The sequence below is a fragment of the Diabrotica undecimpunctata genome, chromosome 7 (genome assembly GCF_040954645.1).
Source record: "Diabrotica undecimpunctata isolate CICGRU chromosome 7, icDiaUnde3, whole genome shotgun sequence".
NCBI classification, from domain to species: domain Eukaryota; kingdom Metazoa; phylum Arthropoda; class Insecta; order Coleoptera; family Chrysomelidae; genus Diabrotica; species Diabrotica undecimpunctata.
The window spans coordinates 87,018,490-87,044,524 of NC_092809.1; the positions used below are offsets into that span (position 1 = coordinate 87,018,490).

Genomic DNA, 26,035 nt, shown 5'->3' on the forward strand with positions numbered 1-26,035 from the left:
TAACGATAATTACTTTTTTATTTGTATATGTAAATCCGAAATAAATGCCATACGATCGAATCCTGTTTTTCTCTGGCTGAATTATACTACCTGACATCATAAATGGTTATGTATCGTAAATAATTCTAGAATAGAGTAAGTAAAATTATAAAACAATTGTTTGTTTGTACCCATTTAGAACGAAATGAAATTTCGTTGATGAATGATTTCTAGTAAAAACACTTATATAGATCCATTTTTAACAAAAATGGTAGATACAATTCCATTACAATTTTACTTACTTAATGTTTTGTATAAAACTTAAGAGGTCGCTGGTTAAATGATATTAGATAAATAATTATAAAGTAATAATGCAATATTTTGTTTGTAAATAAATTAGCGAAAAATAGCAAATACAACTGTAAATAAATTAAGAAATTAACTGGTCTTACTCATTATTGTTGTCTCGACAAAGAATATAGACTTACCTTTTGAAATATTGATGTATTCGTAACAGGCTGAAGATTTGGTAGCGGTGCATCACGACGCCCGGGACGCCGAGGCTTGTTGGCACAAGAGCCAAAAAAGTTGGTGTGTTTGGTTCGCTGTCTTGGGATGAAGTGTCGTCTTGAGATCGTCAGAAAACCATTCTCTGACCACGCTTCGAGGTGGTCGGTAGCAAGAGGGTAAACCCATAAATCACTATTGTATTGCGATTTTGAGTGGCAATAATTTAAGTTAACTGTGACCGTAATACGAAACCATACACTTGTGTGTATTGGCGACACAAAAGTAACAAAAGAAGTCAAATTCTTCGTACTTAAAACATAATAAATGAGATAACCAGTTTAACAATTTTACGAAATAACCGGAAGCAATATATTTTAACAGAGTCGTTAGAATACAGGATTGAATTAGATCACATTATAGTACACTAAAAGAAAAATATTAATAGTAAAAATATAAAAAGATTTACTTTCCAAATATTTTAACTATTTCTATTTATTTAAGCTATCTATCACAAACTAAAGAACAAAGAAATGGGATTTCCAGGGACAAAGGAATCATTAAGGAAATCGATAATTGGATTAGGCTTTAGGTAACATAGTAAAATAATTATTCAGCTGAACAAATAAAACTGTATAATGGATAATGTATTTTAAATTGATATTTTATTGGCATCGTTTTAGTTAAACTTTCTACAATTTACAGTACATTATATGAATAGTGTCTTTTCAAAAGTAATTAAATTTTACACACTTAAAAATGTTTTTCTTTTTCCTATCACTCAGTTGTCACAAGCTTGTACAAAACATATAAGTCTTTACAATCATTACTGTTTAGGAAATAAATATATTATTTAATTAGTTAAAATAAACTACTTATCTTTTTTGTGTTGTTGAAATACTTCCTTCCTTCCCGGTAATGTTAATAAATTGTAAGTATTGAGGAATTTGTTATTTATTAAAGTACTCCTAATATTTTACTCATTATTTTATCCAATGCAACTGATTATAAACTTCATAAATATTAAAAACTATGAAAATAAAAATTGACAAATGCATTCTTCACTTTAATTGAATATACTTATAAAAATTTATTTTAAAGCTACCGGTTTCTGTCCGCCACTGGTAGAAACGATTTGCCCGTCTGCACGAAACACTACGTCACATTCCCAAAATAAAGTTTGTCAGAGTCTAAATATGAACAATTCACACTGTCAGGAACGTAGCGTATCATACACCTTACGTATCCGTTCAGTATATTCGAAAAAAATATTTTACGGATGCCTACAGCTAGGTAACCTGTTGGTACGGATAATGTAAATTAGAAGTCCGTCGTTTTCCCCTCGTTGTTTATTTAGGTATTTGTTTGATTTTGATACAGAGTATTTAAAAAAATAATTGTCGAGGCTAGTTTGTCATTTATGCATATGTTTTCATTGCTTTGTGACAATTAAACACGGAAGTGGTAAACAATTAGGACTTTTGCACGGAAGTGAAACCTCTTCTTTTTTTAAAAAATCTTTGTTTTGATATTTACAGTTTGATAGTACACGTTAAAATAGATTTCGAAAAATTAATTGAACTCGTACGCGGTGAAGAAATTTTATATAGCTACAATGATAAACGCTATGATGATGCAAATAATAAGGAAAATATTTGGAGGGAAATCGCATACAAATTAGGACAAAATGGTAAGTAGGCATCAAATAATACCACAAATATTTAATCCGTCTAAAATGTATTAATTACACGAAATACATAGGAATTATTGTTGCCAGTCAAGTTTTCCAACAGCAGATTGAAAAAATCTTTTAAAAGTTATCCCTACTGTGAATGCTAATAATGAATTTTTGTCACAAAAAGCGAGAACACATCTTCACCGCACCAAACTGAAACGTTCTATGTATGAAAATATGAACGTACAGTCCAATTGCTGGACTGGAAACGCTACGTGTCGGAAACTATACGTGCATGATAATATGCCGCGACCTTTAATCTTATTTTAAACAGAAGAATATGATGCTGCAATATTACAGTAAAAAGCTTACCCAAAGTATACCACGGGAACTTACCTAATATAAAAAAACAGTTCAAACAAAAATGAAAAACGTTAAAGTTTAGATGTTTGTCAAGTCTATATATCCCGGAACGCAACGGTATATCAAATTGTTTATGGACATTTTAAACCGACTTATGTTATATACAATCAAAATGGACTAAGCGCATTTTGAACCTATGTTGTAAACTTTCACCTCATATTTTTTGTTTTTTAAATTCGATGTTCAACATATTGAAAAATGGCTTTGAAAAACGTTAAAATTAGCATTTTTCAACAGTTTTTATTGTTTATTTGTATTTTATGTTTAAAGTATGAATTTTACGAAAAAAAAATACAAGAATAACTTTCGTCTTAGAATAATTCAAATCATTAAAAGAAAGTAATTTTGAAGCAAAAAACAGATTTTTTATTTAAAAAAAATATTAGTAGGTAGTTTAAAGTAGAAAGAATTGAATAGGATATATTTTTTTAATAAAATCTCTTATAAATAAATTATTTACGAAGTTTATTAAAGAAATATATATTAATCATAAAAATATTTGTTTTACAATAAAAATTACCTTAAATAATACTAAAAAAATGAAAAAATAGTTGTTTTAACAAATTAGATGGTTTATTTAACAATATAATTACTTAAATAATATATAATCGCATTGTACGTAAAAAGTACATACTTATTAGAGTAATAAAAGTACGATAAAAAAAACGTCGAAATCCATAAACAAGGACCAGAGTTAACAGCTCCTTCCCCTATGCCGCTCCCACGAGTTTTTAAGTCGGTCGATTTTGAGGTCCACATTTTTGTTTTCTGCTTTTGAACTATTCCATTAATATGCACTCTTTTTGAATTTTGCATATTAAAACTTTAAATTATGTTGTTTCAGATGACCTCAATACGATTTCTTAGTTAATACGATTTCTTAATTGTTATAAACAAAGCTGCTATTATTAAAAAAAGGCACTAACTTTGTCCCAAAGTGCCCTAGGTTAATAGTTTTTCTTTTAAATTTCTAAAGAAATGCAAGATTTCTAAATATGAAAAATATTTTTTTTGCAGGCAATGGTTAAAAAGTTATTCAAATTGTTTATAAGCAAAAAAATCGACATGTTTTGCAAACTTATTTTGCAATATTTAAAATTATTTTTCCCAATTTTTTTAAAATATAAATTATAGAATAAATCTTCTTCTTTCAGAAGCTAACAGTATAATTACTATAACTACATAATTTTCCGACTTATATTGTTGCAAAAAATTAAATTTGGTATAAACAAATTAAATAACTTTAAACTATTTGACCGATCGACGAGAAATTTTGATCATATTTTAAGCACCACAAGACAACCAACAGGCAGTTATGACCAATAATGAATGTAATATAATGGTTATTTATAAAAAGTTAATAATATTCATAAAAAACCAAAATTTTTGACTCATTTTGCAAATTTCTAGGCAACAAATAAGGATAGGGACATTTAAAAACGCTATTACAAAGGTTTTTATATGACTTATAATTAAGAATTTCTTTATCTTATTTATTGCTTTGTGGTTGTAATATTTTTTTTAAATGCTCAGCAAAATAATTCTGATTTCTCTTTATCGTTTCTTGTCCATTAGTTCTGTTTGTCTATGGTTTTTTATACTGATGGCAATGTTGTTTTAGGTTTTAAGGCTTATTTGATTGGTTTCCATATTAAATGGTCGTATGTATTAAGTTATGTTACGTATTTTTTGACTGATTCTTCTCTTGCAATTTTTAGTTGTGTTTTATATGTAAAATGTGTCTCACTTATTAATAATATATCTATTAGATTTTGTTGTAGAAATATTATCACCTCTTCCTTATGATTCAGCAGACCGTTGGCGTTCCAGTCTGCTATTCGTAGAAAGAATTGTATTTGCATTCGTGTTTGGTTAGTTATTTTATTACTGTTTTGTTGCAAGATTTTATTAAACATGGATTTGAATTTTTCTAAAAACTTCATAAGAATAAATATTGAACCTTTGTTATCTGAAGGAATTACAGGATGTTATCTATTGTTTGCTACATTAGCATAGCTGATGTTTGGTCTTACTGTATTAGATATAATGTTTCTGTTACGTGCTAGCGACATATTTTGATGATGATTATAAGTACGTAGTTTGTGTGTTATTTTTATTATTTAAATTACGATAATACTCGCACCTTTTATAATTAGCTGGGTGCTCTGCTTCACATAAAGCACATCTGGCTGGTGTGTTCTTGTTCTTTTTACATCTTTCTGTACTGTGCTGCCTTTCATATTTATTTTCACGCATACATATTATGGACTATTGCAATATGTTTTCGAATGGCCATATAATAGGCATCTCTTACATTGGATGATATTTTTGTTTTTTATGGGTGGTTCAATTTGTATATTGCAGTAATGCATTGTATTTTCTGAATTCTATAAATATCTTGGTTATTGTTTGATGGTTCAACAAAGAACATATTTACGGATTCTTTTGTAATTCTATGTTTACATAGACTTTTTGTGAACCAGTGTTGTCAGTTCTCCTTTGATATCTTCTGTTGCATGTGAATGGTGAAGACACTTAATTACGTCCATTAAGTACGTACTTGCTCGCGCACATCGTAGTTTAAACCCTACCAATTGTGCGACTGCGTCCCGATTCAACCCGATCGAAACGAACGCGCTCCCTCGACAGAGGGTTGCTTACTCCCAAAGATGAACAGAGAATGACGACACCCCCGCTTGGATGAAGATATTTTAAAATTATATTTAAGTTATTATTATACAGTTAGTTTGTTGTTTATAGTGTTTGTTTAATACATTTATAGGTGAAATTCTCAAAATCTTTTTTGAGGTTTTTAATGAGGCTCAACAACTTATTGAAACTAATGACCCTGACTGTGAGATAAACTATGATATAGTACATGCTATTGAAAGACAGTCTTTTGAAGACAAATATTTTAAAATAATATCTGACACTAAAAAACTTATCTCATCTAGACAACCTACTGAATCGTTTGATTCACGTAATGTCAATGGTTCAATAGCAGCTAGTCCTACAAATACAAGCAACATTAAATTACCTTTATTAAATTTACCTACATTTTATGTAACGTTTGATCAATGGCTTTTTTTTGGCGACAGTAATTCCATTATTAATCATAACACTTCACTTTCAAATGTACAAAAGTTTCATCACTGTATAAGTATAAGCCTGATGGAAGGTGTAATAAATAAAACAAATACTAGATTGAGTAACTTTATAAGCAACAAAAGTATATTAACTTCACATGCCAGTAACCTAACCTAACAACTGTGTCTAACCTAATAATCTGTCTTATCACCTGCTGTCATGCCACCTTGTTACCAACATGAATAATATGATTGTCACTTAACTGGGTATCATACACATCACTTACGTCTTTCTTTACGCGGCATAGCTGCCGACGCTATTAAATGTTTTCAAGTTTGTGATGCTAATTACGATATTGCTTGGGCTTTACTAATTGAAAGATTCGAAAACAAACAATTACTTGTAAATAATAATATTAAAGCCATCTTTGATTTACCGGTTATTACAAAAGAATCAAATCAAGGTCTCAGACAACTTCTAGGCAACGCCCTACATAACACTGGGATGATTTGATTATTTACTTATTGACAACAAAATTTGATAACTCAACTAGACGGTGTTGAGAATAACAAAATTGTACAGGCAACATACCAGTTTTAGACGACTTATTAAAGTATTTAAAAGAACGATGTCGTATTTTAGAATCATTAGACAACTATAATGATATTAAACAGGACTGAAATCCACCGCGTTATAGACATAACAAGACTGAGACGAGATCTTTTGTCTCCTGCACAGAAAACAGGTTAAAATGTAGTTTTTGCAATAAAGAACACAAAATATAATATTGTCCTGACGTTTTAAAACTAAATCCTACTAATAGGTTAAACAATGCAAAACGTTTACGTTTATGCATTAATTGCCTGGGCACAGGCCATCCTACTAAGGATTGCCGTTCTGCTGGTTGCTGAAAATTTGGAAAGCTCCACCACACTATGTTACACTTTGAAAATTCACAATCTTCAAATTCTCTCATCACAGAAAACAACTCTTCGCCTCAAATTTCATTATCTTCCAATATTACAAACACTAGTATACAGTCTAATGAATCTTCTTCTACCTCGACCTTTTCTTCAACTCATCATATCAGTTCAACAATCTACACTCCTGTTAAACCGTACATTTTACTTTCAACTGCCGTTGTCAACGTATTTGATAAGTTTGGCAACTTACATAAATGTAGAGTGCTATTAGACAACGGAAGTCAATCTAATTTTGTAACTAAAAAACTTTGTAATATTTTACAACTTTCAAAGGAAAAAATTAACACTTCCATCTCAGGAGTTAATCAATTAACTCACAATATTAATTTCCAGATTACACTAACATTTAAATCACATATTAACAATTTTTAGAGAAAGATATCCTGTCTAGTTTTGCACAAAATAACAGGGAACTTGCCCTATACACACGTCAATCGTTCTGAGCTCAATATTCCAACAAATTTACTTCTAGCTGACCAGAATTTCGAAAAACCTGGTCCAGTAGACCTTCTTATTGCTGCTGACACATTCTGGGATATTTTAAGCGTAGGACAAATTAAACTTGCACAAATTCTACAAGTCAATTAGATGTACAGCTCACAAAGTTTTGGGAACTAGGGGAATGTCCTAAAACCAAGTTTGTTTCCGATGAAGACACCTATTGTGAAAATCACTTTAAGCAACACATTTCTCGCCATTGTGATGGTCGTTTTATCGCTACTCTTCCTCTAAAGGAATCTCCATCAATCTTAGAGGATTCTAAAACTTCTGCTAAAACACGTTTTCTGAACTTAGAGAGAAAACTTGAAAACAACATTCAATTAAAATCAGATTATCATAACTTCATACTTGAGTACATTAAACTTGGCCACATGTCCCTAACACGGGACACTGGCGATAATTCTGTATTCTTCTTACCTCATCATTTTGTTTTCAAGGAATCATCAACCAGCACAAAATTAAGAGTTGTATTTGACGGTAGTGCAAAAACTACCACAGGCTACTCATTAAATGACATCATGTATCTCGGTTCTCACTTGCAAGATAACTTATTTTACATTTTACTTAGATTTCGACAACATAAATTGGTACTAGGGACAGATATCACTAAAATGTATCGTCAAGTTTTCATAACACCAGAACAATGTTATCTTCAAAAGATCCTGTGGAGATTTAATACAAATGATGAGATTTCTGCCTACACACTAAACATTGTTACATATGGCACTGCATCAGCAGCATTTCTTGCCATTAGGTCACTTCATGAAATTGCCTACCGACATATCTCCGAACACCCAAAGGTTGCTTTCATCATTTTACATGACTTTTATGTAGATGACTTACTAACTGGCTGCGACACATCTGAAGAGAAATCAAGGAAACTATTTCAGACTTATTGTCTTCTTACGGTTTTCCTCTAAGAAAATGGACTACTAATGATTCGTCTTTACAAATTCATTCTGATCCTGAAATCCTATCTATTGGTTCTGACGAACACAACAAAACACTAGGATGACTCTGGAATCCGTCTTCTGATTCACTACAATATTCTATAAATCTCTTCACAACAAACTCAAAAGTTAGCAAAAGACAAATTTTGTCTTGTACAGCACAAATATTTGTTCCTTTAGGGCTACTTTCACCAGTAATAGTTACATCCAAAATTATTCTTAAAGAGCTCTGGAAACTCAAGATAAGTTGGGGTGAGTCTGTTCCTGAAAGTATTTACACACTGACGAAATACTACTTTGAGCTCACAAAATTAAATACTTAAAATACCTAGACATGTACTTTCTTCTAACCCAGTTACTGTTCAACTTCATGGATTTTCAGACGCCTCGGAAGCAGCTTACGGTGCATGTATTTACATATGCTGCACGGATACATTTGGAAATTACACTTCAAATCTTATTGTGCCAAAACTCAAGTGTCTCCTATGAAACTATTAACTATTCCAAGACTCGAACTCTGTGGGGCATCACTACTTTCTGAACTTGTTGAGAAAGTCAGTTCATCTTCAAGCGTTTGCTTTAAAAATATCACGTAATGGACTGATTCTAAAATTGTTATTTCATGGATAAACACCTCTCCCCATTTATTTAAAACTTTCATTGCGAAACGAGTAGCACAACTACAGAAGCTGACTAATCTCGAACTTTGGAAGTATGTTAAAACTTCATCAATGACAATCCAGCAGATCTCTTGTCACGAGGTATAGATCCTTCATCACTCACTAATTCCAACTTATGGTTTCATGGTCCTTCTTGGCTCACTTTGTCCCAAAAAGAATGGCCTCAAGATACAAAACATCAAAAAGTTTGTATAACTTCTGAACTACGTAATAAAACTACTGTGTTTCATCACATCGACAATGAATTTATTCTTTATAACAAATATTCTTCTTTAAATAGCTAACACGCGTTTTTGCTTATGTATTGAGATTTCAAGAATCTGTCGAATCCTAGACATCTACGAACTACAGGTCCCCTGTTTTCACTCGAATTCAGTACTTCTCTCTTAACATTAATTAGGTTTGTACAACGTCAATCATTTCCATAAAAAAATTTATTAAAATCCTTTGTAATATGATTCTAATTCCAATCAAATTGACAGAAGAAGTAAACTTCTTGGTCTTAACCCATTCTTTGATACTACAATAAAACTAATACGTGTTGGCTGTCTCATGCCATTACGACAGACCTGTCAATCGACGGTATTCAATGGCACTTCATTACTCCACGCGCTCCCCACTTTGGTGGATTATGGGGGTCAAATATTAAATCAGTTGAGCACCACATGAAACGTGTAGTAGGTAAAGCAATCTTAACATATGAAGAATTTTCTACGGTTGTATATCAAATATAGGCTTGTCTCAACTCCAGACCACTCTATTCTCTTTCTAATGACCCAAATGACCCCATTCCTCTTACTTCTGCAAACTTGTTAATCGGATCTTCATTGACGAGTATACCACAACAGAACTTAATCGACATGGATGAAAATCGTCTTTCAAGATTTCAAAGGGTGCAACAGTTATTACAGCACTTTTGGACACGATGATCCAAAGAATACATATCCCACCTTCAGCAGCGGGTCAACTGGAACACTTTTTATTTAATATTGAAACCCGGTCTTTGGGGTTTCAAGGTGGGGGAGTATATATTAAGTACGGACCTACTCGCGCACATCGTAGTTAAACCCTACCAATTGTGCGACTGCGTCCCGATTCAACCCGATTGAACCGAACGCGCTCCATCGACAGAGGGTTGCTTACGCCCACAGATGAACAGAGAATGACCACACCCCCGCTTGGATGAAGATATTTTTAAATTATATATAAGTTATTATTATATAGTTAGTTTGTTGTTTATAGTGTTTGTTTAATAAAATTATACGTGAAATTCTCAAAATCTTTCACCACACGCTCTTCCAACGACTCTGTAGGCTCTTTATTCCTTTGGCTGGTATGTGTGATGAATAATGTTGTTTCCTGTTATATATCTTATAATTTTCTGTATATTTCTGGATCGCTATAATTTATTTTGACTGTGTTATTTGCCGTGTTCCCAGTTTTGTATGATTCAGCTTCAGCTATTTCTGTAAATTTTTTCTCATTTTTGGAAAGTTGCTTACACCGTAAACAAATATTGGTGGTGGTTTAGGTATTCCTGGCGCTGTTTGGATATCCGTTAGGGTATTTAGTCGCTAGTATAATGGTATCATCTTGTCTGTTACCATATTTGATATGATTTTCCTGCGTTTGGCTACCCAAAATGGGTATAAACTATATGAATATTTTCAATAAATGAGATATAGGTTTAAAAAAAAATAATTTTAAGTTAAACTGATTAAACTATAATATATTATACTTATATATTTATCACTAATTATTTTTTTATATTGTATTCATGCTTCTAAATTTTTGTTTCAGTTTGTGAAAAGAGTATTTATGAATTAACAAAAAAAGTTAATCGATTAGACCCTAATCAAAAAGTGGATGTGGGAGGATATCGCCTTGATGTTGATGGAAATTATGGACATAAATCTATACCACAAATTCGATCTGAATTAGCTCTTTCTGAGTTAATCGAGGGAGTTTGTGGCGAAATGGATAACTACATACGTGCAAAATGGAAAAAAGATAGAAGCTTGACACTATTAAACATGCTCTCCGATGATGGCACCATGAACCCAGATTGGTCTGAAGTAGATATTATCCAAGATGGAGATTTAAATAAAAGCCTTAAATATTATGTAAGTTTCTAAAATGTCATTGATTTGAAATTATTTTTGCAGTGGATTGGTGTATTCCTAAAAGGAACAAAATAGTATATTCAACATAGTACTTTTCCCATATTAATGAAAATGAGTAAATAATCGACTTAACCACTTCCGAAAACAGTCCGAAAGTGGTCAAGTTACACCATTTTCTTAGGTTATGAAGCCATGACATTCTTCTTCCTGGACCTCTTTTTCGTTTTGTTGTTCATTTCGCATTATATGGCACAGATATTCCAGTTTGCCGTGTTTTATGCTTATTACCAGTTCGCGCTCTTTACCACTCTGTGTAGAACGTCGTCGTTGGTAACTGCGTCTATCCAGGAAATCCTCATGCGTCTATAGCACCTACAGCTTTGTTGAAGCATTAAATTCAAGCGATGTGCTAAGTAATGATGGGCTAAGCTGTGATTCTGCCATCACAGGTATAACTGTGATCTTGAATTTTTATTCATTGTGAGTTTTACCTGTGATTGTGATTTAACAGAGCAATGACATAGTCGTATGTTAAACTCCGAATAAAAAGTGTTGCCATTATGGAGCATGATAAAATTCTACACGTGTTATTATTTCGGTAGATCCGATATGGTCGAATGTTTTACTTGCATGTGTTTGTTTAAATTAGATGTGCTTGTTTTATAAGACAACTTTGCTTTACAAATGTTCCATGAGGCATAATTATAATCCACTTGATAAAAAAGTTCCATAAACTAATAATTGTTTTTACAAACACTTTTACAAGTACTGAATATTCATACAAATACAAACACTTTTACAAATACTGAATATTCATACAAATACGACGAGTTACACAAATTCAATAAACTGAAACTCTAAACAACCTTTTTCATTTTCTTCAAATATTTGTTACATACTAATATTACACTAAACTAGCGATGTTCATATTCTTCCAAAGATAATAAAATATTATCTTTGCTTTTGCATTGCTCATTAGAAAGAGACTTCACAATACCACCGACTAATTCTATCTCGTTCCTTGTTATCCTGTTAGACGTCTCTCATTTCACAACTTTGCGACTGGGGCGAGAACGTGATATATGACAATTTAGCGATGAAGAACTACAGACAGAATAAGACCGAAATCACAATCACAGTATATTTTTTTGTTAACGGGTCGTGATTGTTATTTTCTAATCACAGCTGTTAAATCACAGTGTAGTGATATTTAGCCCACCTCTAGTACTAAGCATTGCACGAAAACTGCTATTGGCGCAACTTCTTTTATTTTTGCCTGAAGACCGTTAAGATGCGCTGACATTACATTTACTCCATCAAAACACTGGCCAATGAGTTTAGATGTATAATCAAATCTCTGAAGATAATTCGACATGAGATTAAACAAAGATTCTACACTCCGTCAAAGGACCACAAAAACTGCTTTACTACTTTTAATAAAATTAAACTATGTAATAATAATGCTGTATTGTGATTTCTGGCCAATATCAGTAGAATCATTTATTTGGACGGAAAAATCTTGGATTCGTCCATTTCATTTTTTACGTATTCGTATATGTATTGGGAAACGCAAATCGATTATCTCATTCGGGATGGTTTTTGAATTAACTGCAAACACGGGTGCTATTTTTTTGTAATGTTCCTGAATATCTGCAGGACTTATAAATATAAAGGCTTCCAAAAGTTCCTTAAAATTCCCACGGTTGCTAATTGTGACTTTTTTCTGCTGTCCACGAAAAGTAGAACCTTTATGTTTATGAAGAGAGAAATTGTTACATTACCGAAATTACAGAAATCTATATTGTTTCACATACCCGATTTCACACTATAATTAAACACGGCTTACAAAACAATTTGTTTAAATAATGACTACTGCATAATCCCTGATACCAGGTCTATTTAAAATTAGGAAAAAAAAATTAAGAACGCCTTCAATTCACTGCAATAGGGAACAGTGATGAGCTGTTGAGGATAGAAACTTTCCTGGCTACTTGACGAACTATCTATTCGAGAGAAGAATCCTGGTTGAGAAGGCTGTGATTATGGATGTTACGGCTGGGGTGCCACAGGTGTCCGTTCTTGGTCCAAAGCTATGGAACCTGGCATATGATAAGGTTTTGCGCCTAATACGGTTAGGGGTCACCCCTTTCGCCTTTGCGGACGACCTTGCGTTGCTGGTAATAGCACGGGGCACGGAAGAACTTCTGTACAAAGAACGGAGTGCATGTGACCTTACAAAAGATTGGATGAGTCAGCGCGGTCTGAAACTTGCTGAGGAGAAGACCGAGGCCGTGATCCTCAAGCGACCACGGACGCGAGAATGTTATATTTGAGTGCGGTGGGAGTAGGGGCGAGCATATGTGGGTGGTGACGCGCACGGTCACTCAAAGAGCGGCTGCATTGTGAGGGATAATGCCCAACATAGGCGGACCCAATCTTGAAAGGAGAATGGCTTTGCACGGGGTGGTGCTGCATTGTGGGTCATCACCGGCTGCATGCCCTCTCATATCTTGGCATGCGAGAGGACCCGTTTATTTCATCGTGCTCGTAATACTGGTGTGACTCAGAGTGTAAAACGTGAAGAGAGAGCCACATCTATACGCATGTGACAAACCGAATGGGAGGCAACTGTGGATGTGCACAGTGGAGCAAGTCACTTATACCGAACGTAACGACGTGGTTCGAATGTGGACACCGGCGTTTAGATTATTTCCTGTCGCAGGTTCTCACGAGCCACGGGTGTTTCAGCTTATACATCTTCAGGTTCAAGAAAACGGCTACAAACAAATGCCCTTACTGCGGTTTGGTCGACACCGTGTCACATATACTGTTGGAATGTATAAGATGGAGTAAGGATAGATTAGAATTGGAGGGAAGGAATGGTGTTCGTTTCGATTCTGTGAGTGATATGATTGCGAGGATGTGTGCGGATGAAGACACGTGGGCAAGGTTAGACAGACCCTCCAGTCCAAGGAGACTGAAGAAACACTGTTGTAGTCACAAAAAAAGGTTTGTGGCGTTTAAGTCCAGCCGTGAAGTGATACTTAACGGGACGTGAGGCGAATGTCGTACCGAAGAAATGCCGCCACCAGGGCGAATCTCAGACCGCACTTGCGGATTATAAGCGCGGTTGAGAGGACGGATAGTTTTAGTGGGTAGGTTCTCGCCCCGGCGAGATTGCGGTTGAGCGTGTCACATGTGTTGAACTCTACAGCCGTCTCATCGGCGGTGAGGGAATCCCACATACCAGACCCACCTCTTAAAATAAAAAAAGATCTGTTTAAAATTGCGATTGAACACTTTAGTGTTTCTTTTACCCTTTTAGTAATATTGGGAGTAGGACTCTCGTTGTTTAAAAAATCAGTCTTATCGTTCTCCGTCCACCTCCCAAAATTAGTTTTTAACAAAACACAGACCGGATCGTATATGGGAAACATAGCTGAATTTTTCATAGTTAATATTAGTTAAATTTTTACAATATATTAGAATAATTCTGGACTATTTTTATTCTAATACTTTTATAAAAATCTCTGAAATAAATAATTAATTGAATTTAAAAAATAAGGAAATAAGCCGAAAATAATTTTTTGCTAGTGTAAAATAAGAACTGAAGCGATCAGAAATTAAGCTTTAGTTAACTCATCCCAAAAGTACAGACTGTGCTGTTGTCATAGTAACCAAGCTAATATATGTGAGGTCTTTATTCTTGCTTCCGTCTATCGCATTATACGCTCTACGGCGGACAACCGCTATGCCCTGCACTAAATAAAATCGTTTAGATTGTAGGTAAGTAGAAATTAGAAAAAGGTATCCTAAAAAGTCTCCAATAAAAATAGAACTATAAAGAAAAATTGCGTTCTGCCAAATATTAGCTGGTGAAGCGTCGCTTTACTTGCGTTATGAGACGAGCCGTTACTGCTAGATATGCACTCTTGAAATTTTTTCTATTGTTTCCCTGTTTATATATAGTTTAACAGCAACTGAATGTTGACTGATTTACCTTTAATTGATTAATTAATTTTATTTATATTGTATTATGTGTCTTGGACTGTAACGTTGTTGTTTCGTTGGGTAGCGCTATTTGAAGATTGTTTCAACAATATATATATATATATATATATATATATATATATATATATATATATATATATATATATATATATATATATATATATATATATAATGGAAAAGGATAATGCGAGTGAATAATAAAAGTAAAATGTAATGGCATGTCTCGCAAAACAGAAAACCAAAAAAGGTATAGCGATGGAAGGCAACCGTATATACGTATTTCTGACTATTGGTCGTCTTCAGTACGGTGCAGCTAAGTTAGAAAAGGAGCATGTTAACTTGGGAAAGGATCACTACAGGAGCAATGCGACCAATTTGTGACGTTAGAGTTAGAAGACCCTGATCGTTTCCAGGGCAACAACCAACAATAACCACGGAGGAAGCTACAGCTACCTGGGGAAAGGAATGCCAACCGTTGAAACGTTTAAAACAAATGGAAAAGGATAATGCGAGTGAATAATAAAAGTAAAATGTAATGGCATGTCTCGCAAAACAGAAAACCAAATAAGGTATATTGATGGAAGGCAACCATATATACGTATTTCTGACTATTGGTCGTCTTCGGTACGGTACGGAAACCATCAGGGTCTTCTAACTCTAACGCCACAAGTTGGTCGCATTGCTCCTGTAGTGATCGTTTCCCAAGTCAACATGCTCCTTTTCTAACTTGGCTGCACCGTACTGAAGACGACCAATAGAAATACGTATATACGGTTGCCTTCCATCGATATACCTTTTTTTTGGTTTTCTGTTTTGCGAGACATGCCATTACATTTTACTTTACACACACACACACACACACACACACACACACACACACACACACATTATATATATATATATATATATATATATATATATATATATATATATATATATATATATATATATATATATATATATATATTTCACGTGATTATTTCGACCAAAAAACAATTTATAAATATTTTGGAAATATCGGGTATGTGGTCTATATTAAATAAAAATTTTTGTTTTTTTTAAAGCTCAATATTTCGCCATTTATTTAATAACTTCATCGGGAGTAACTGTAAAAAACAAACATTTCAAAACACTGACGTACACTTAGATTCACAATACTTACAGAAATTAAAATATTTATTTATGTGTACAATCTTTTAATTTCTGTAAGTATTGTAAATCTAAGTGTACGTCAGTGTTTTGAAATGTTAAGTCATTTTAAATGTCAGTTACTTCCGATGAAGCTATTAAATAAATGGCGAAATATTGAGCTTTAGAAAAAACAAAGATTTTTATTTAATATAGACCACATACCCGATATTTCCAACATATATATATATATATATATATATATATATATATATATATATATATATATATATATATATATATATATATAAATCAGTGATGAGTGCCTTAAGAACCGGCAAAATAACGCAAAAGATAGAAAACATAACACTTTGTGAAATAAAAAGAGATGGAAGTAGTAGAGGTGGGAAATTATCGATAGAAACCTCTAATTTACATTAAATTACATTAGGACTATCGATAGTTTCCCACCTTTATCATATCAATCATTGTTCAAGATCAATATGATTCTCGATGCAAGAGTGAAAGCTATGAAGTAGATGATCTTTTTTGGCTTTATAATCTACAACGTCGTCGTGGCTTCTCTCCTAAACTGTAAAGGCAATGGGAGGGTCCGTATGAAATTAAAAAGAGAATAAATGACGTAATATATCGAATTAAGAAGTTAAAGAAAGGTAAACCAAAAGTAGTTCACAAAAATCGTCTTGCACCTTATGCTGGCTCAAATGAAACAGAAAAGCACGAACCCTTCAACATGAGATCAAAGATGACCGGCGACCAAGCTTTAATGAATTTATGTCAAATTACGTAGGGAGAAAGAGTGCTAGATTCGGCGTGACCACAGAAGTTCAGCAGGATCTTTTTAGTGTTCCGCATTAGTGTTCCGCATAACGTCTCTCTAGCCCACTGTGTTGCCCAAGCTCTTGAGATGACTAAAGGAATCTCATCCGTATTTTATAAGAAATACGGTCATTTGGACGAGTTAAAAAACCAGCAGCCTAAAGTTGGAAGAGTACTGAGATTAGAAGATGGTCCTCGATCTTTGCTGTATATGGTGACCAGGAAGTCGTATACAGACAGGGCAAGCTACGAGGATATATGGAGTGCTCTAACTAATTTGAAAAAAATCGTGTGCAATTATGACATCAAGAATTTGGCCTTACCCAAGATAGGCCATGCACTAGAAAATCTGGATTGGAGGATTGTCAGAAGCATGCTTGAAGTGATCTTCCGAGAAACCGGCGTACAAATTACTGTGTGTTGTATTAACCCGAAGAGATCGTGTCCTTCAAAGTCTGTAGACTGTTATTTCTTCTTAAGGGGTTCGTGCAGAGCTGGAGAGTCCTGTAGATTCCGCCATCCTAGGTCTACGTATAGAGTTGCTGATCGGGACGCTCAAATTTAAGAGGGGAGCAGTGTTACGAACATGCTTTTGGCATGCCCCAGGTAACGGTTGCATTTTGAAAAAGGCATCAAGAACATTCGCGATTCATCGAGTGAGAGAAAGAACAACAGGTCACGTAGGCGAATTAGAGGTGGGAATGTTCTCGAACTTAATACTTTTGGTATATATATGACGAGATGTTAGAAGTAGAGTTTTGAGTTGTTAAAATACTACCGAACTGTAAAGTTATAAATAAATATATTTATATAAATTCGAACCGCTCGTTTTATTTAATCTCGCTACAATATTGTCTTTTATTTCATCAGCTACTTCCTTCGGGAATGTACCTTTTTGTTGCTTTCCATAGAGAGTGCTCAGTGCTGCTATCATCCGTTAACTCTCTCAGGTAAGAACTGATTGACTGATTGTTTATGTTTTGAATCTCTTTTAAGTTTTTGACCAGCATTGATTAAATTTGTTTTATGTTGGGGGGCTCTGATCGAATTCTTCAACTTGTTATGCAGGGTAAAGTATTTGGCAAAAGAGGACAGGGACGCCGTCGTATCTCGTGGTTGAAAAATCTCCGACAATGGTTTGGGATGACCTCAGCGGAGCTGTTTCGCAGAGCAGTCAACAAAACCATGATAGCCTTGATGATCGCCAACATCCGGACCGGATAAGGCACTGAAGAAGAAGAAGAAGGGCTCTGTTTTGTTACTACTTCCTTCTTAGTTTTCTTTTCTTCTCTTTAAATAACTTTTTAATTTTTTTCGGATATTTGTTTCCTTTTACTTTTAATCTTACAGTAGGAGTACTTTCCCATGCTGATTTTTGATATATATATATATATATATATATATATATATATATATATATATATATATATATATATATATATATATATATATATATATATTGTGACGATTGGGGTTTATAGAAAATAATTTATAAGTTATATACTACATAATATTAGATATTTGGTTGTTTTAAATAAGTTATATACTAGAGAATTTAATAAAAATATATTTATGTGAGGGCATTTTTAATAAATTAGCATATAATAATTGTAAAAAGTTGTATTTTAATATTGTAAATATATATAAGTGAGCCATGTGCTTAGGCAACCAAAAATACTCTCGGAGATTGACAGATATTTATACTCTGAAGTGACGTTTAAGAATATTTACAATATAAAGTGGGTTATAATAATATATTGTTTGAAATGTGTATTTTATTAAATTAGAATGTTAAGTTACTAATTTAATTATATATTCTGATCTGAAAAGCCTAAATGTAAACAAAATTATTAATAGAAAAGAATGGAATTCTCTGGATCTCCGGAGATGGCCATGTTTGCGAAATGGTTTGTTCCAGAAAATTCAGACATGTTTTAAATAGAACTAAATAGAACATGATATCTTACGAGATGGTTCTAGAAATCCAAAACATATAAATACCCGTGATTTGGATTCAAGAGGCAGTTTTTGAAAGTTTTTAGTCAGAAAAGTTTTAGATAGTGCAGTCAGAAGAGTTTTTGGCAGTTTTAGAAGTTTTTAGTCAGAAGTCAGGCCAGTTTATTATGAAAGTTAAGTAGACACATTTAGTGAAGTAATATTGTTCAGAATTTTCAAGAAGTCAGTCAGAAAAGTTTAGTAAGAAATATGAAAGTTAGCTGGAGTCAGTGAATCAGGTACAAATAGTCAAATTGTTTAATATAGTGAGTTAAAAGAAGATTAAAAATTATGCATATATTTAATGCACATTTATAATTATACACAAATAATTATTGAAGATTAAAAAAAAAGTATATTGGAAGAAATTAAATTATATTATGGTTGGAGATTAGTATAAATCAACTTATAATAATTGGATATTGCTATATTGAAAAGAAGAATAAATATAAATGCTGTTTGCTGGTTTGGTTGGTGGTGTATAAATGCTGGTGAAGAAAACTATATCTTAAATTGGTAGAAGCTGATAATTGAAAAAAGAAATTTCAAAAAAAACAAGGATAACCTAAGTACGAAGACATTCAGTGGTGATTAGAATCTATATACTTAGTGGAAAACAGTTCATTTAGGCATTCAGTGAAAGAAAGGTACAAAATTTTGTTAATATAATTTAGTTAGTGTCATAACAATTTCAATTTTGAAGATAGTTTGTTTAAATTTTAGATTGTCTATAGAATTTAATTAGTTTTATAAGAATATCAGTTTAAAGATACTTTATTTTAAATTTACATTGACTAGGTTAGATATATATGTGTGTTTCATAATAGTTATAATAAAGATAATTTAAAAAAGTACTTACAAGCTAATTCTTTGAGAACCGCGATAAAAACCCTATATATTATATTATTAAAAATACTCATTGCTCATAATTCAAACAAAAAATACATCATAACAATTTGGCACCCAACGCGGTGGCTCTCTATTTAAAAGAATTAGTTTGGGAAGATAAGTGCTCTCATATAAGTAAATTAATTATCAGTAGAAAGAAAAAATTATAGATTTTATTTTTAATTATATTTGAACAAGTAAAGTCTCAAAATGTCTCAAGGAAAGAAAGGTACAAGAAGCAAAAAGAATGAAGAAGATGTGGAAGTAGAAACACAACCTATACAAGAGGAGAGTTTAGTTCAAGTTCCACAAGATACTGCAGAAATGAATCCAGAAAGAGAGGAAAATGTCAATATGGCAGCTTTGATGTCATTAATGATGCAGATGAACAAGACAATGGAAGAGAATTCAAAAGAAATCAAAGAAGACATGAAAAAAATGGAACAGAAAATGGAAGAGAATATGAAAAAAATGGAAGAGAATTCAAAAGAAATCAAAGAAGACATGAAAAAAATGGAACAGAAATTGGAAGAGAATTATAGAAAATTAGAAAAGAAAATAGAAGATAATAATAATAAAATTGTAAAACAAATGGATAAAAAACTTGAAGCTGCAGAGAAAAAAGTAGCAAATGAAATAAAAAGTATACGGAATGACTACAAGAAAAGGATAGACAATGAGAGGACAGAAGTAAAGAGGATTATTCAAGATAATAAGATAGATATAGAACAGAAAATAGAGTTACAGAAATGTAACTTAGAAGTAAAAATTAACGAAGACAGGAGAAACACAGAAGAAAAATTAGACGATATACAACAAAATATTCAAATAAATTGTAATCAAATAAGAAATGTGGAACAGAGAATAGATGATATTTCACAAATGAGAGACATAGGGAGACCTTACTTAAATTTAACAAATGAGACTGGGATTAAATTCTCTGGTAATATAAAAAATTTGCATCCTAGAGTATACATAAATAGTTTAAAACATAAATTAAGATTTGTGAATAATATTAATGATATTAAAGATTATATTAGGGTGACATTAAATGACAATGCAGCAACTTGGTTTGCTAGTATTGAGAATGATTTAGATAATTTTCAAACATTTGAAAATAAATTTTTAAATTATTATTGGGGTGAATTAGAGCAAGCCAAGTTTAGAGAAATTCTATATTTTGGAAAGTATAATCAAAATTTAAAATCAAATATGGTAGATTATGCATTGAAATTGATAACAGTTGCAAAATATTTAGAACCACCACTTAGAGAGGATGAAACAGTCTTAAATGTATCTAGACATTTTGATGCTGATGTTGTGCAAACCGTAACTGTACAAAATATTCAAACAATAGATAGTTTTATTAATTTTATTCAAAGAATACAAAGAGGCAATATGACAAGTAATAATAACAACAGAAAAAACAATAATAACTTTCAACAATATAGACAATCATATAACAATAACACTAGGTATGGTGATAATTTACAAAATTTTAATAATACTAACAGTAATCTAAATAGACAGAACTTTAATAATAATACTAGTTATAATAGACAAAATTTTAATAATAATACTAATTATAATAGACAACATTTTAATAACAGTACTAATAATAATAGACAAGATTTTAACAATAGAAGAAATACAGAGCGACCTAACTATAACAGACAGGTAAATTGTGTTCGAACTAATAGAAGCTGCGAAGACAGGGAACAAAATAGTACAAGGCAGGAAAATGTGAGTAGAAGTCATAGTAGGGAAAGACATACGACATCAGATCCAAGTGGTCAGATACAATCTGACAATTCTAATAATCAAAATTTTGTGCAGTAAACTTTCTGAATTACAAGTTAGGCCATTGCTATTATGAAAAACCTTCTGAATTTATTTCTTTAGATGAAGAGAAAATTATTGAATCTATTAATTTAATTTATATAAATGCTTTGGCCAAAAATAAAATGATTAAGATTATGATAGATACTGGTTCAGAAAGTACTTTAGTCTCGGAGAATTTTATTTTTAATACATTAAAACTATCAGATATAATAAAGATTCCAAAAATTAAAATTATTGGTGCAAATAATAAGAAGTTGGGTGAAATTGATAAACTAGCCAATTTTAAAATTAATATTCTTAATAAAGAAATTAATATGCAAGGATTTATTGTCAAGGATTTATGTGTTGATATATTAATGGGAAATGATGAATTGGAAAAGAAGAAAGTAAAGACAGATTTTGAAGAAAAAATGGTAACTTTGGAAGGGCAAATAATTAAATTTATGCAGAAAGATGAGGTAGAAGAAGGAATAAGAATTGATAGGATATTATTAAAAGAAAATAATGATGTTTATGAAGAAGAAATGTATTTTGATGATAGGGAAATGTCCCAGAAGAATGTAAAGAATAATTATTGTAGTGAATATTTAAGGAATGGAAATTTTAAGCAGATAGATGCCTACGAGGCGGAGTGCGTAAAATTGGAAGCAAGGAATAATGAGTACATATTGAAGAATAATGTGATTTGTAAAGAAGAAGATATGATGAAAGTTTTAAATTGCCCTGAAGAATATAAATCAATAGTCATTTCCATATTGCAGCAACACAAGGGACTTGTCAATAAAGAAAATAGAATTGCACAAAATTATATCCATAGTATAAAAGTTAAAGAAGAAAAAGATTTTAAAACAAAATCATACCCAATACCATATAAATACAGAGAAGAAGTAAACAAAACAATTAATAATATGTTAGAAGATGGGATCATTGAGAAGGCAGACACACGTTTTATTAACCCCATAGTAGTAGTACGAAAAAGATCAGGTGAAATCAGGTTATGTTTGGATGCAAGGAATATTAACAAGATTACTGAAAAGCAATTTGAAGCACCAATGAGTATAGATGGAATATTAGGAAGAATTACAGGAATGTCATTTTTCACTAAAATCGATTTACAGCATAGTTTCTGGTTAATACCTCTAGAAAGAAAAAGTAGACAGTATACAGGATTTCAGATAGATGGAGTAGTATATCAATTCAAAGTAGTACCATTTGGACTTCAATCATCTTGCAGTGCTCTATGTAGATGTCTTCATGATATTTTGGATCAATATGAACATTTTGTAATTCACTACATTGATGATATATTAATTTTTTCTAAAACGGCTGAAGATCATGAGAAACACCTAAAAACTATAATAAATAGATTAGACAAAGTTGGACTAAAAATAAATCAAGAAAAATGTACATTTTTTCAAAAAGAAGTCATATATCTAGGTTATAAACTTAACACTAAGGGAATCGAAATGGATCCAGAACGGACACAAGTCATTCAGGAATATAAAACACCACACAATTTAAGAACTTTAAGAGGATTTATTGGAATAATTAATTATTATAAAAGGATGATACCAGATCTAAGTATAAAAGAAATTCCATTACTTGAACTACTGAGAAAAGGTGTAAAATGGAGATGGGATCAGAGAAGAGAACTAGCATTCCAAGAAATTAAAAACATTTTTCTGTCAAATTTGAAAATATACTATCCTGACTACACACAGCCATTCATATTAAGAACAGATGCATCAATAGAGAGATTATCAGGGGTATTATTACAAATACATGATGGGGTCGAATACCCAATACAATTCATTTCAAGAATCACAAAGCCACATGAAAAGGGTTACTCAGTTTCAGAATTAGAACTAGCAAGTATAATACACTGTGTCACAAAATTAAGATTTTATTTGTTGGGTAATGAATTTACAATAGAAACAGATCACCAAGCTTTAACGTCTATATTAAATAACAAATATGGAAACAGTAGAATACATCGGTGGAGTCTAATACTTAGTGAATACTGCTTTGAAATCAAATACATTTCTGGAAAATCCAATATAGTGGCAGATGCTTTATCAAGGTTAGAAAATACATCACAAAAAGGGCAGCGAACAATAAAAATTGGATTAAATCAATTAGTAGAAAGTACTGGATTATATTCTAAAGAAGAAATTATAAGAGATCAGATCAATTTGAGTGAAAAACAAAAAGTCCTTAGGAAAGATGGGGTATATTATAAAATAATAAATGGCATAGAAGTATATGTAATAACTAGAACTTTAGCAAAGAAAATATTGAAAAATTTACATAACAATTATATGCATATTGGTTCAAGAAAGCTATGGATGCTATTTAGGGACAATTATTTTGCAAAGAATGACATAAGTATAGCAAAAGAAATTACTACCCAATGCCCAATATGTCAACTAAACAAAGAAAAGAATTTCAAAAACCAGAACACATATAAATCTAATGTTGTATATGAAAAACTAAATACAGTTTCCATGGATTTTATTTCAAATTTAGTTCTCAGTCCAACAGGAAAAAAGCATATACTAGTGATAGTTGATTTATATACAAAATTTATTAAACTATATCCCTGCTCCAGAACAAATGTTAAAACATTAAAATTATATATTAATCAATTTTTCGAAGAAATAGGACCATTTAGAAATTGCATAATAGATAATGCTACATATTTTAACAACCAAAAATTTCGGACATTTTGTGAGAAAAAGGGAATCAACATTCATTTTACAAGTATCAGACATCCTCAGGCAAATCCTGCAGAAAGATATATTAAAGAAGTTATAAAATATTTAAGGATACTGTGCCCAAATCAACACGAAACTTGGCAGCAACAAATACCACAAGTAGAGTATTTTTTAAATAATACACATAATTTGAATACAGAGGAAGTACCAGAATATTTAATGTTTGGCCATATAGGAAACAGAAAGTGGATTAGTGAATATAATCAGGATATGTTAGAACAAGTAATGCAGAAAGTGAATAACCGAATTAGGAGGAAAGCTGAAAAATATATCAGAAGACAAAATCGAAATATAAAAAAACCAATCACATTTCAAAAAGGAGACCTAGTGTTAATTCGTTCACTTAGAAAAAGTAATGTTAAAGAAAACCGTTGTAAGAAATTACAACCAATGTTTGAAGGTCCATATACAATTGAAAATCAGAATGGACTAAATAGTTATGTGTTAATAGATGCAGAGAACAGACTAAGAGGCCTGTTTCATATCAATGACATCTTTAAGTATCATGAAGAGATTGAATAATCTTTTCTATACCTTTTAACACTAATATACAAATACTTACTGTTACTATAACAGATTACTGATATATCCATTTTATTCAATAGACTTGATTTGTTAAATAGATGGTAGATTTCATTGTTGTGAATAAATTTGACATCATACTTGTTGAATTTTGTACATATGGAAATTGTTTGGTACCCTAAAAATCATAATTTGGGGTTAGATACAGAATTGATTGTGTAAATGTCTGTATAAAAAGTGTAAAACTTACCAATTTATATGGATGAAAGCCTTTTGAATGGAAACAATTCCTAGATTTTGTCTATAAATAAACAGAACACAATATCCATTATATTTTTAATTAAGGTTATATTTTATTCTCTGATAAAATCCATTCTCCATTTGACATGACAGTTTGACCATAGAATAGACGAACTGTTCTCCGTTATTCTCTGTTTTGACATAGACAACGAACAGGGATGTATTTAACACATTTTAAATAAAAAAAAAATTTTGATTTATTAAATTTAATAAGGTATGAGAAAATTAATATTTAAAGGAAATAATAAGTAAATTATTTATTTTAAATATTATTTTTGGGGTATTGTGACGATTGGGGTTTATAGAAAATAATTTATAAGTTATATACTACATAATATTAGATATTTGGTTGTTTTAAATAAGTTATATACTAGAGAATTTAATAAAAATATATTTATGTGAGGGCATTTTTAATAAATTAGCATATAATAATTGTAAAAAGTTGTATTTTAATATTGTAAATATATATAAGTGAGCCATGTGCTTAGGCAACCAAAAATACTCTCGGAGATTGACAGATATTTATACTCTGAAGTGACGTTTAAGAATATTTACAATATAAAGTGGGTTATAATAATATATTGTTTGAAATGTGTATTTTATTAAATTAGAATGTTAAGTTACTAATTTAATTATATATTCTGATCTGAAAAGCCTAAATGTAAACAAAATTATTAATAGAAAAGAATGGAATTCTCTGGATCTCCGGAGATGGCCATGTTTGCGAAATGGTTTGTTCCAGAAAATTCAGACATGTTTTAAATAGAACTAAATAGAACATGATATCTTACGAGATGGTTCTAGAAATCCAAAACATATAAATACCC

The 26,035-nt window shown here is 31.6% G+C and overlaps 1 protein-coding gene across 1 annotated transcript in view; it reads left to right on the forward strand.

Annotated features, from left to right (window-relative positions):
• Positions 1–26,035, forward strand: part of sel (canopy family protein seele) — a 178,126-nt gene that overhangs the window by 77,795 nt on the left and 74,296 nt on the right. Inside the window, exon 2 of the mRNA XM_072537659.1 lies at positions 10,586–10,908. Coding sequence (XP_072393760.1) covers positions 10,586–10,908 — 323 coding nt within the window. The remainder of the gene's footprint in view (positions 1–10,585; positions 10,909–26,035) is intronic.